General features: G+C 37.1%; 1 protein-coding gene and 1 long non-coding RNA gene across 4 annotated transcripts; one reads left to right on the forward strand and one right to left on the reverse strand.

Annotated features, from left to right (window-relative positions):
- Positions 1-4,543: 4,543 nt before the first annotated feature.
- Positions 4,544-8,127, reverse strand: LOC111273123 (uncharacterized). Of its 3 annotated transcripts, XR_002687877.2 has the most exons (4): positions 8,000-8,120; positions 7,578-7,685; positions 6,097-7,167; positions 4,544-5,587 (listed from the first exon to the last, which is right to left on the reverse strand). It is a non-coding gene; the product is annotated as an uncharacterized LOC111273123 (long non-coding RNA). The 3 variants fall into 3 exon arrangements; XR_015315951.1 differs by having other exon boundaries at positions 4,544-7,167; positions 7,583-7,685; positions 8,000-8,127; XR_015315950.1 differs by having other exon boundaries at positions 4,544-7,167; positions 8,000-8,123.
- Positions 8,128-8,237: 110 nt separating this feature from the next.
- LOC111273122 (uncharacterized) lies at positions 8,238-11,575 on the forward strand. Its single transcript, XM_086973484.1, has 3 exons — positions 8,238-8,666; positions 9,889-10,132; positions 10,378-11,575. Exons 2-3 carry the CDS (start codon positions 9,999-10,001, stop codon positions 10,553-10,555), a joined length of 312 nt encoding a protein of 103 aa, XP_086829610.1. The 5' UTR covers positions 8,238-8,666; positions 9,889-9,998; the 3' UTR covers positions 10,556-11,575.
- The last annotated feature ends 9 nt before the right edge of the window (positions 11,576-11,584 follow it).

Here is an 11,584-nt window from a genome sequence, read left to right on the forward strand (position 1 = left end):
CAATGATGTTGGTATTTAGGACCAGTGTTAATATACTATTAATACTATTGTTATCGTTTACAATTACGAATTAGGTTAAATGAATTAGCTTTCTTCCTCTATGTGACATGGATTAGTATCATGATGCGAACGCGACTGATCTCCATTTATTATTTTTAATATAACTAATAATAATAATGTGTGACTTTTTTAAAGATGAAATAGCAGCTGTAAATCTGATGGGGCACGGTTTTGTAACAATTTATTTTTCTGCAGACATGAGCCTACCATTAGCGTGCATTTGATTAAATTGAAGAATGCAGAATTGTATAAGAAAGCGAAAAGGATTCGGGTCCTGGAGACACTAATAGCTTACGTGAAAATGTTCCCTGATGCTGTGCTTAACTTTAGGTTTGGGGATTAATTTTCTTTGAGGGGCCAAAGAACATGTGTTTATTTCTTGTTGTTGCAGTTTTATGGATCTGAATTGTGATGTTGCAACCAGGTATTTAGAAAGAGATTCATCTAAATATGGTGATACATAGGGCATCTAGAGAAAGGAACCAACACTAAGAAAATAATGACAGTTTTTCTTTCAAGACCCAATTATTAGACAGTAACAAGTCAATCCTGATCTACCGACAAGATACCAACTACAGTGGTTATAGCAATCTATGGAATGGCTCCGTACCAATGCATAATTTAATTTTATGTTCTTAAATTGGACTATATGATTGTGTGTCTTTGAGTGTGCGTGTGTGTGCTTGACTCGAAAACAGTGGGCAATAATAGTTGGAGTCATCGTTCTTTACTTCACATGCCCTTCTCCAGACACTGCTCCAATTGTGATTTTGGGATGGGAGGCAAGTTCTCAGTCTTCCTATATGCTGAGCGCAGGCACAGCAAACATATCTTGTAACTCTTCCAGGTATACTGCCACAAAGCAGCCCAAAATCTAGTAGAATATAAAACCAATCCCCCAACGAAACATAACGGTGACACAACGTATGGCTTTCTCTAAGACCTTGTGCTCTTTTCTCTATCGCTCGGAGACTGTACGTGAGGGTACCTAAGCACATAGCATTTGAAAACCTAAAACATTTGGTGTTACAATCGCCATGCTTGCACCCATAAATATCACCAACTTGTTTTTGGTCTTGAAATCAATGGTGTAGTTAATTGAATCTTTACCATTTTTCCACACTACGCGCATAAACCTGTTGTAGAAACACAAGTACGCCAATGAGGTAGCGAACCTCGAGAGGTATTATTATACATTAGATGCTATCACTTGGATGGTAACAAGAGTAGGTCTGTGGGGCTTCATTATTTTGTATTCACGTGCATTCCTTTGGTGGTCGTTCATACACGTCTTTAGCTTGTGCAGTGTTTTCTTTTTTATGATATTAACCTGTATATTATACTGAAAAAAGACGACGATGATCGATGCAATGTAATGTCGAAAAACATCAACAATATTGTAATAATACGGAACAAAGCATAAAACAATTCAACAATAAAAAGGTTTCATCTATATCACCAATGATAATACAGCAGTCCTGTTGACACAACAAACAGCCAACAATTGAACAATACGGTAAGAACTGGTTTTCTGTCGTTCTGCAGCGCCATTATCAACTATACGAGAGAGGGAGGGGGAGGGGGGTAAAGGAAAGCAAAATGAAAAACACTCTGAAATGCTGAGAAGGGTAGTGACCAAACATGGGCGCGTTCGAATCATCACAGCGTGAAGCTGCATGAGCACCAAGTGTCAAAAAGTGACAAAAGCAGTAAAAGAAACGACGTCAACGGTGACAACAAGGTATATGAAACAATTTTTGAGAACGAAGCAGTCCAGGAAAGTGCGTGCATTGCAGAGGACGATGTACTGTAGCACGGAAGAGCTGAAAATCGATGCGATATAGTTAATAGTAAAAATAGTAACAATATTGTCGGGAGGCGATGAGACGCGTTGAGCCTGTTCAATCATTCTTCATATTTCTGCATGAACCTACTTATCAAATGGGACGCGGTTTCTAGGTAAAGATGAGGAAGAAAAAAGAAATAAGTCGGTTGAATCACTTAATAAGATACTAGAATAGATAGAAACTCTGTATTATATTGCAAGAAAAAAGAAACAACTGAGATTTTGATGATGCGCTCAATAAAGAAGCACCCTGTAAACTTTTCTCTATAAAAAAAATAATCTCCTTGATGTTTTCATTTGGTGCAGCACTACTGTGAATATGTCAGCGTTTACCTACTGTTGAAATGATAGCTCCAGTAGCACCTCATTAGTGTGTGATTAAGATCCCTGTTTTTTGTTAAGTCCCAACAGGTGCAACACCCTGTATACGTAGGTCGAGGCAACACCTGGACAGGCGATCCACAGGGATAAGCAGGACACACATCTTTTACAAGAGTTTACCTTCTTTTGTTTTTTTTATTAGTGCTAATCTAAGTGCAGCAGTATTTACCGTGTTCATTTTACCAAACATAGATGCAAGACCTTTTAGATCAGGAGGCTATAATACCAGAGCTAAGAATAAATTAACGTGCTTGTTAAGTCTTGTGACATGCGGGTTTTTGAACGCATGAGCAATTAAAAATATTATGAGGAGAGGTGAAACTGGCGCTTTTTAAGATAGTCTCTAGTGTCAAGCTCGTGCCTCTGTATTTTGAAATATTATAACAATTCCAATGTAGTTTATTGAAATGTGTATCGATGATAAACAGGTGCCAGGTCACAGTCTCCTAGGCAGTGGAAATCGATGACACTGCTTGAGCATAGCTAATGGACGGATGGCACCAAAGTGGGACACCAATAGAAGCATTCTGATGCCTTCAATCATGTTAGCTAAAATCTCCAACAGTGGTAACAAGGTAACGGAATCAATTTGTCCAAAATTTCGTTTTCTTTAATATCCCGAAAAAGATGAATCTTACAAAACTGTGTTCAATTTGAAAGTTGTTGTTTTGTAAAGGCTATCTATTGACGATATCTAGGTTTAAGGCAAGCCTTTACATCAAATGACTTTAATGCGCAATGTTCGAATGCTGTTGTATGTCTACCCAAAGCCTGTGTTGTATACAAGGATCTTGGTGAGTAGGCGATTTAGGATAAAGAAACATCATTACATAAGCTTGATATTTTTGCGAAGCGCTGATTGAATTATAAGATTACAATCAAAAGGCATTTTTGTCGGAGCAGCCGTTTTCAATAAATGTAGGTCAAACACTAAAAATAATCTGTGATCGCGTGTTGCGTAAGGGTTCCGCAGGAAGATCTGTCATATAAATGGTAAACAGGTAAAAGGTATCAATCTTTCTTTACAAAACGATGAAGAATGTAAACAAGGAACCACGAGCACGATTGTGTGTTTTGCTGTCAAGGTCCTCGTCTCAACCGAGGACATCTTGAGCTCCTGCTCGATTTTATTTTTACATCAGTCATTAACTAAAGTTTGCCACTCGTTATAGCGTGCATCTTATATCAGCTGCTAATATATGGCAATGGCAAAAAATAGTGACTAAATTACGCGCGCTTCTTCGTGCTGGGTTTTGTAGGTTGTAACCCAAACCTATTCAAAGTATTACAGGTAGGTCTATGACATCTTTTATCTCAAGTTTGTGGTATACAAAAGCACGATGAAATAAAGTACATTAATCTCTAGCGCATTCATGGCTATGCTGTCTTCGGCAAAAATATGGAGATAGAACGAAGCTTTTGCAATGTTCCTGAACCTTTCCTGAACATTGTAGTGCAATTGGACAAGGTCTCAGTTCACCAGAAACGGTATTTTTGCCCTCGTTGTTGTAGAACATCATTGACCGATTTGTCATTGAGTTAGTTCTGGGTGTATAGAATTACTTATAAGGGCAGAAATATGATCAGGAAGTATTTACGTTGTTATTATAGCCTTGATAAAAAGATTTGTTAACATAATCATAGAACGAGTTTTCGATTGGGATATAATTGTATAAGGTCGGGTATATGCAACAAATTTGTGTACTTTAACTGACCTCAAGTAATAGTAACGAGCCTGTCCTCCTTAAAATTAGTGAAGCAGTAGCCGTAAAGGCCTAAATAAGATGTACACTATTCTTGAATCTAGTTAAAGGTTACGAATGTTGGTAAGATTCGCCTGGCTAACAGACATTCGCGTTATTAGTACGCACGGTAGCTTAGACGACAATTAGTAGAGTTCAGAGGCTGCAGGTTTGATCCGCGCTACCAACATAAGCTACATCATGCGTGTGATTAAAAAACCAGAGGGCTACTTGCCACGAGTCGAACATCTGTTCAGAAGCACTTTTCGTTAATTAATATTATTCAGTATAAGTAAGAAATAAAAAACATAGTAGACATGACTGTGCTGTCGAAAAAACAATCTATTGAAGACATATTTCGAGATTTTCGTTAATTTGTCATCAAACATTTCACTTTTACCGCTTGCAAAACTTAGGCTACTCAATCTATCGTATTACAAATAATTGATTATTTTAGAGCCATTGGTAAAGGACGAAGAAATCGAGCTTAATCTAACGTAAAGATAGTGGTCGATTTGACAAGAGAGCAACAAAAACTGCATTGTTTATTAGATCTCTAACATGTAATTGCGTTTTCTACTGGGTTGAATTTGCTCGTTGACTCGTATCAATAACAACAGAATTTGGTCCACGCAACTGTGTATATGTTTCGCCTGTTATAAGGTCATTTAACAAATCCATTTGTAAGATACTTCCCATAAGCAGATTTGCACATATATTGAAAGACAGGTAAGTCTTATCTTCAGTAAATCTGTAAATCTGCAACGATTGATAGAAGCTGTCGATAAGAAGGATTTTATGTACCTTTTGCGTCTGCAATGCCATCTGTGGTCTATTTATAACGTATGATTGATCAAAAAACCAGACGCCTATATAATCAAGAATTCAACGACGATACATGTTACTTATCATATTTAAAAAAAGTGTAAGTTATGTGTAATTTTGTGCGAGACGTATCGAAAAAAGAAATCTCATGCAAAACATACCGCAGAGCATTTCCGATGACATGTCAAAACAGACTCAATATCGAATTATTCTATCAGATCCCGATAACTTGGGGCTACGTGAGATTACTGCCGGTAATGAAAGAGAAATATATACATATATTCTTAAAAGAACTAACTTATTAAATTGAATCTGGGCGAGCTATCTCTCACTATTCTAATGAATAATTAAAAGAAACAAAGATAAAGAGCTACGATTATACAATATGATCTTGAAATACTAGCGATATGATAGCAATAGTATAGTAACTTTAATTTATTGAATATGTTATGTACGTAAAAGCATACGTTAGACGTTTTGTCAATTTAAGAGCACTTAATCTGCCGACTTATCTGTATGTGTAACCATCTCAAGCCTCATTTCTTCAAGCCTGCCCTTGATGTAGTTCAAGACCCTTTTATGTGCTTCTTGTTTGAGTATTCTCTCTGTGACCACAAGCTCACTTCAATCTTTCGGCCCCGCCGTGATGATTTTCTAAATATGGAGTTATGCCATAGAATTGACCCTCGAAACGACGAACTATTTTGTTCCAATGGCTATATTCATGAGACATCTGTGAAAAGCATTAGGCTTTACGTAATCATAAGTTTTTAAACGGCAATTTTAATGCTTATTTATTTTTGTTGAGAAACTCGTGCCAACATAGTTCACCCGACAAAGCACTAAGTTGAAAAAACTTCTTTGTTGCTTCAACGCACTCTTGTGTGATAGAGAAAATGATAGTAAAAGCAACAGGAATAACCATAAAAGTGGTATCTCCAAATATGGCTGGACAAACGCTTTCATGGTGACGTATACCAGCACGCTCTTAATTTCTACAGGTATCCACAGTTAAACAAAGCAGAAAACACAAACACCAATAAATACTGAAACTGGTTGTCTTCGACTAAATACGTTTCTTAACAATTTTTTTGCTTTAGTTTACTTTAATGCCCATTCAAGGCAAATCATGTGAGGATCTCATGCGATAAGCACAACGAATTTCTTTTGCCTACTTTTGATTAAAAATCAAGCACATAAAAAGCATGTTTTATTTCAAATAGTTATTCATAGTATACATACATTGAATTGTATGATGATGATGATAGGTTGTTAGCTAGCAGTAAGAATGTTTATCGGCTAGATTCTGTGAAACGAATGGATGTATCTGACCTTAACTATCGACGGTGGATCCCGTTATGGAAAGGGGACAAACGCCGTCAAAAAAACATTGTGAACAATGTCACAATGATTACACAAAACTTACGTTTTGGCTAATGCAAACCCTTCCGTTTCAGCGTATACACTGTGCTAAAACGTACCACTGATAAATAACACAATTTTATTTATTACAATTTCAGCATAGAGTTAAAATTTAAATTGTTAACCTATTTACGAAACGTTATTAAGCCGTAACAAAACAACACTCAGTTTCCTATTCATAGCATAAATTCGGGACCTCTCGCAGATCCGCTAGTTCAACCAGTTTTCAAATTGAACTAAATTGTGGAACGTATAGATGGACATGAACGGCAAAAGGCAGTATAGAAAAGCTGAGATCGGCTACACGCTTAAACAACTACAATGAACCAAACAAGCACGAAACAAACACAGTGTTACAGTTGCAACACTATACGTGTCGAGAAGGAAACGCGTTTTTCAAAGAGGCTATGGATAGCAAAGAGAGTTGTACAATATTCTTTAAGAAAAAGTGTCCTCAAGAACGTTGATATACCTTTTTAGGCAAAAAGCTCAGGCTTAATAACAATACAGTGACTTCAATTGACCTTTACAAACGAACATTATTACTTGTATGCCGTACCGTTTAATAAAAATACCACCTAATAAGATTTTTGCAGATCTAATTAGTTGGGTAATGCGTTCGTTAAGATTATGTATTTGCACTTAGTTTTTCGTTACAATGGTAAAAGAAAGCGTAATCATATTAATAATGTAATCATAATAAACATGATCGATTTCATACTTTTACGCAGAGGCTTGACTGTGCTAATGAAATGCTTTTTCATTTGAAAAAACATCTCGCTTTCGTAGTACTATTTCATGTACGATGCCGTCCATAGTACACTGCAGCATTTCATATAAATGTTGACCTACGATTCCGTAACTGTTCTTGATTCTTTGATAATTTTCGGTCTAAAATAAAATATATGGAAAAACACATCTTTATTAGGTAAGACTGATCTAATTTACTGCCGATTTAAACTGCATAATAAGAAGCTTGATAAATAAAAGGGGAACAATTTAAGTATCTCAATTACTTTATCATACTATGTACTTTGATAAAGAGACAACAACTATTTGCAATGGAATGGGACCTAAATAAAATCAGGTAAGGTTCTTCACAATGTAGCAATCTATTGTAACTATGTGCAATCAGCTCTAGATAGATAAAATGCATACTATATTGCTACAGATGGAGCGGCTGTGTAACACTTGAGAAATATATGGACAAGGTTGATCCACATCGTTTTAGTAATGCTGAAACGTTGATGGAGGCATTTACTAGATTGTCTTTTGCACGACAATTAGTTTGACTTGATTACCTTACATTTGTTCCTTTTCAGCCTTAAACCTTGCTGGCTACATCAGTGCATCAGGCAAATTCGTCGTTACTTCCTATCATGAATATGGTCGCCTTATAGACCCTGTATCTGTACATAAAATATAACGTTACTAAATCAAGCTATAGAATGATTTAATTTCCTTACTGTGAATTCCTCCATGATAACTAATGAATCATGTATTATTCAACTTATAACTGTAGTTAGGTACATACCTATAGCTTATACCCCCTACAAAACCTTTTAATTTCCCTAACACCGTAAGCTGTAAATGCACCTTGCGACGCTCGATTCACCTATCTATTATAGCGTAGGTTAGTGTTTGATTACAATGAATAACCAACAGCGAACGCCTATCGACACTAAAACACGTAAATGAAATCTGATCAAACTTCGCTTCCCACCGTTAATAATCTCGCTTAGAGTTGTTCCTTCTATATAGGTGCAAACTGGCCGTAACTTCGTCTGTATTCTCATGTATGGTAGTGTAGCAATGAATACGGACACGGCACGCGTACCCGTCTTCATTGCTTTGTGTTTATCTACCTAGATGCCCCTCGTGATCGGAACGAATGAGCATTGGTCGTTTATCCGATCTAGTGTCAGTTACTTCAATTCGGTGTTTATTCGTTGCGCCGCTAAGGAACACTTCTAGTTGACACCATACATATACCCACCCACACACAAAATTCGATCCCTCTGCCTGGATCATCTTGTGTTTCTAATCAGGGTGATCGTATTGCTACTATTGTGACAAATGATGACCGTTACATTATACTGCCAATACAGTGATAGGTAAACATTGCACGAAAATAAGAGCGCCGAGCAAAGACCATGTGCCGTTGATACACGATTGTGAAACACCAGAAGAAGTCGAGAAATCAGTTCAGAGCTGCTGGACTTTCGGTTGTTCTGTAGAGAACGACTCAGCCGTTAATGCTGGGAGCCAACAGAAGGTATCAGCGGCGCGGCGGTACGTGAACACCTTTCTCTATGTTTGTCATAGACAACGAGCCAGATTCCCTGTCACCGACAACATTTCTTGCTACGAGCATAGGTCCACTTCTCATGGTGAGTATCGTAGAGGCTAGTGCTTATCAACTTTTTAAACGTAATCATACTGTCACGTTTTTACACTTTTAGGAAGTAATCTAAGTCGCAGCTATAGGTGGAAACCAGTGCGTTAGTGATTTCCTTTGACCAGCTACTGTTTACGTAACTATCAGAAAAACGCAGATTTTCAGCAAATTAATCGAAGAAAATACATGTACGGATTTATAATTTTTTTTTCTTGGCCTTCCTGAGTGGTCTAATGACATTGAAAACACCTAGTCATTGCAAACATATTATTACTGCTATATACAAATTTGCGCCAGCGAACGATCCAGTGTAAAACGCGGTTGTCCTCATATTGACTGGATGTTTGTAGATTATTAAAAAGCAGAAGATTTCTTCGTAGATTCTGTGTTACTTGCGTGTGGGATTAAGCTACAGCTAGACGTCGTAGAAGATCGGTTAACAGCGATGAACAAACAAAGGTTAATTTTCCAAATGATCATTTGAAATTAATTGAATATCAAGCACAACAGGTTCATGGGAACGCATTGTGCAACTATTTCCCTGATATAAATACGCTCGACTTGAATAACAGACAACACCCGTCAGTATTTGATCGTCGTATGCTGTTAGATAATGGCGAGCGTTGAGACCGCGCGTAATAGTGTAGGAGAAAGAAGTTCGTGCAATCGTTCCTTTCTTTACAAGGCCAAAATGGCTTGGTGTGTAAAGATGACTAGACAAACCTAGTAGAAATACTGATACATTACACTTACTGCCTATTCGAAGCATTGAAGATAAAAATCGTAAGCCAATCAGGTTAACCAAATAAATTTTCGTGACTATTACCGTTGTTACCGTATTGGAATACCGTATTGGACAAAGAGCGGTAATTCGACAAAATCCTCTGCTGTGCTTTCATAGTCTGCATTTGTTAGGCCATAACCAATAGTTATTTTTTGGTGATTATCTCACTCATGCGAATAAAGGTTACAGTATGAAAACGAACAAATTTGATTAATTTTTCTAACTAAACTTTTTTTCACCAAAGCTTATTACTGCAGATAAGCTTGGAATATGCTTCCGTGTGTACAACTGCCCCGTAACACTCTAGGAACAGTATAAATGACACCGTGTTAATTTCGTGCGGTGTCAAAAGGCTTAAAAGTAGTACATTGCTTATAAAGTTCTAGTAGATACTAGATCCACTTTGTACATTTTGGGTTTTTTCTTTCAGGCTATTTATAAACTACTTCAGTCAATGGCTCAACGCTATTTCCGTGCGGCAACATGTGTTCCGGTTTTTCACCCACTTTGCCCCGGCTACAGTTGTTCTGTTAGGGCATCATGAATGCCACTGCGGCTCGACTACCACGGACGCGGGCACTTCTGCTGATCATCACGTCTATTGTAGGCATGGCTACTGTCGTCGCCCTAAAACTCTGCCACGAAAAGTACCAACTCTACAGAGAATATGCAAGGTACGTGGTAATATATTTTCCAAAATATGCTGCTTTACTACCATCACGCCATATGCGTTTGTATATGGAGAAATTTGCGCATGTACATGCTATAAAAAAGAAATTAACTCCCATTACAGATGACAGGGTTGTTGGCTTGCACTTGTAGCAAAAAGATTACAACCAGTACTCAGTAATATTTTGAGATAAAATATCTATATATAGGTCAAAAAATTATGTAACAAGAAAAATTTTTTGAATTACAGCCTGGAACGTTTAGGTCGGGATGTACAGTTTCTTGAACAAAGTGTCGACGACCTCGGTGCCAATATCGTTCAACTAGAAACGCGTCGCGAAAAAGTGCTTCGGCAACTGAATTTGACAACTGCTAAAAGTGATACGCAAGGTCGACAAGGCCAACAGGCAAGTGAACGGATCAGTTGACGTTTCATCTAGAGATTTTGGCGCTGTATTGTACAACCACGTAATTAAGCATAGTTTGTACTATGTAGTTGTTCTTGACGAGAGCGATGACATGAAGCGTATCTGACCACTTAACAGAAAGCGACATTTTATATGTGCTAAAAGTATTTACAGACTACACAAAGCAATTGAAAGCATGGGAGATGTTTTTCAAAATTTATTTAACATTTCCATCTTCGATAGCCTAATAGAAGAATGTACATCATTTCATGAAAAACCCGTGTATTATCATTTTTTACAGTATACCGATATTTTATAACTATGAACTGTATATCAGAACGTAGAGTACGTCTTTACCAATGTTTGTAAGTGAAATATCTCCAGGCGAGCTAACCGACTATACGCAGTAATACAACAGTAATGTAGTTCGGAAGTTTTTGTGACAAAATCGTTAGATAAATTGGCCTCGATATTGATGATAACAAAAAACGAAGTTTATTGATATAGATGACTTGGAACGGTAAACAAGTATCGCGAAAAACAAAATCCTGAAGATAAGTCTGTAAAAGTGCCTTGGTTAACAAAAAAATTAACTGTAAAGGCAGTATTCACTTTAATTAACAATATTAATGAGTTTGCTTCCATAAATTATGTTTTAGATTCATATAAGTGTGCCAATATGGCTAATTCCTAGATAGTACACTGTCCTCAAATCCGTAACAGAGAACACAACGGTTAATTCGGGAGATACCACCAAGTATGTACACGAGCGGCTAGACGTCTTCATAGATTAAATCTAAAAATTTCGAGGCCAACAAGATGATATTTTGGCTTGATCTTGTTTGTCATTGACAAGTCGTGCACGCACTGAAAATGGATTTTTTCATACAATGCCTAACAAAAATGCGTTCGAAATATTTCGGGCCCAAAACACCACACACAAAATGCCATTGGTTTGCCTTATCTTAGAACAAACATTTGGCTGCATAGATTACCAAATTTTATTCAGGAAAAAATTTTATACAGACATATGAAAGTGTGTATTTAAAT

Source organism: Varroa jacobsoni, unplaced genomic scaffold, assembly GCF_002532875.2.
Source record: "Varroa jacobsoni isolate VJ856 unplaced genomic scaffold, vjacob_1.0 contig04893, whole genome shotgun sequence".
Taxonomy (NCBI): domain Eukaryota; kingdom Metazoa; phylum Arthropoda; class Arachnida; order Mesostigmata; family Varroidae; genus Varroa; species Varroa jacobsoni.

Coding starts and splice junctions, on each gene's coding strand:
- LOC111273122 (XM_086973484.1), top strand. CDS start 9,999: ATGAATGCCACTGCGGCTCGACTACCACGGACGCGGGCACTTCTGCTG. Junction 10,133..10,377: donor CTCTACAGAGAATATGCAAG/GTACGTGGTAAT, acceptor TTTGAATTACAG/CCTGGAACGTTTAGGTCGGG.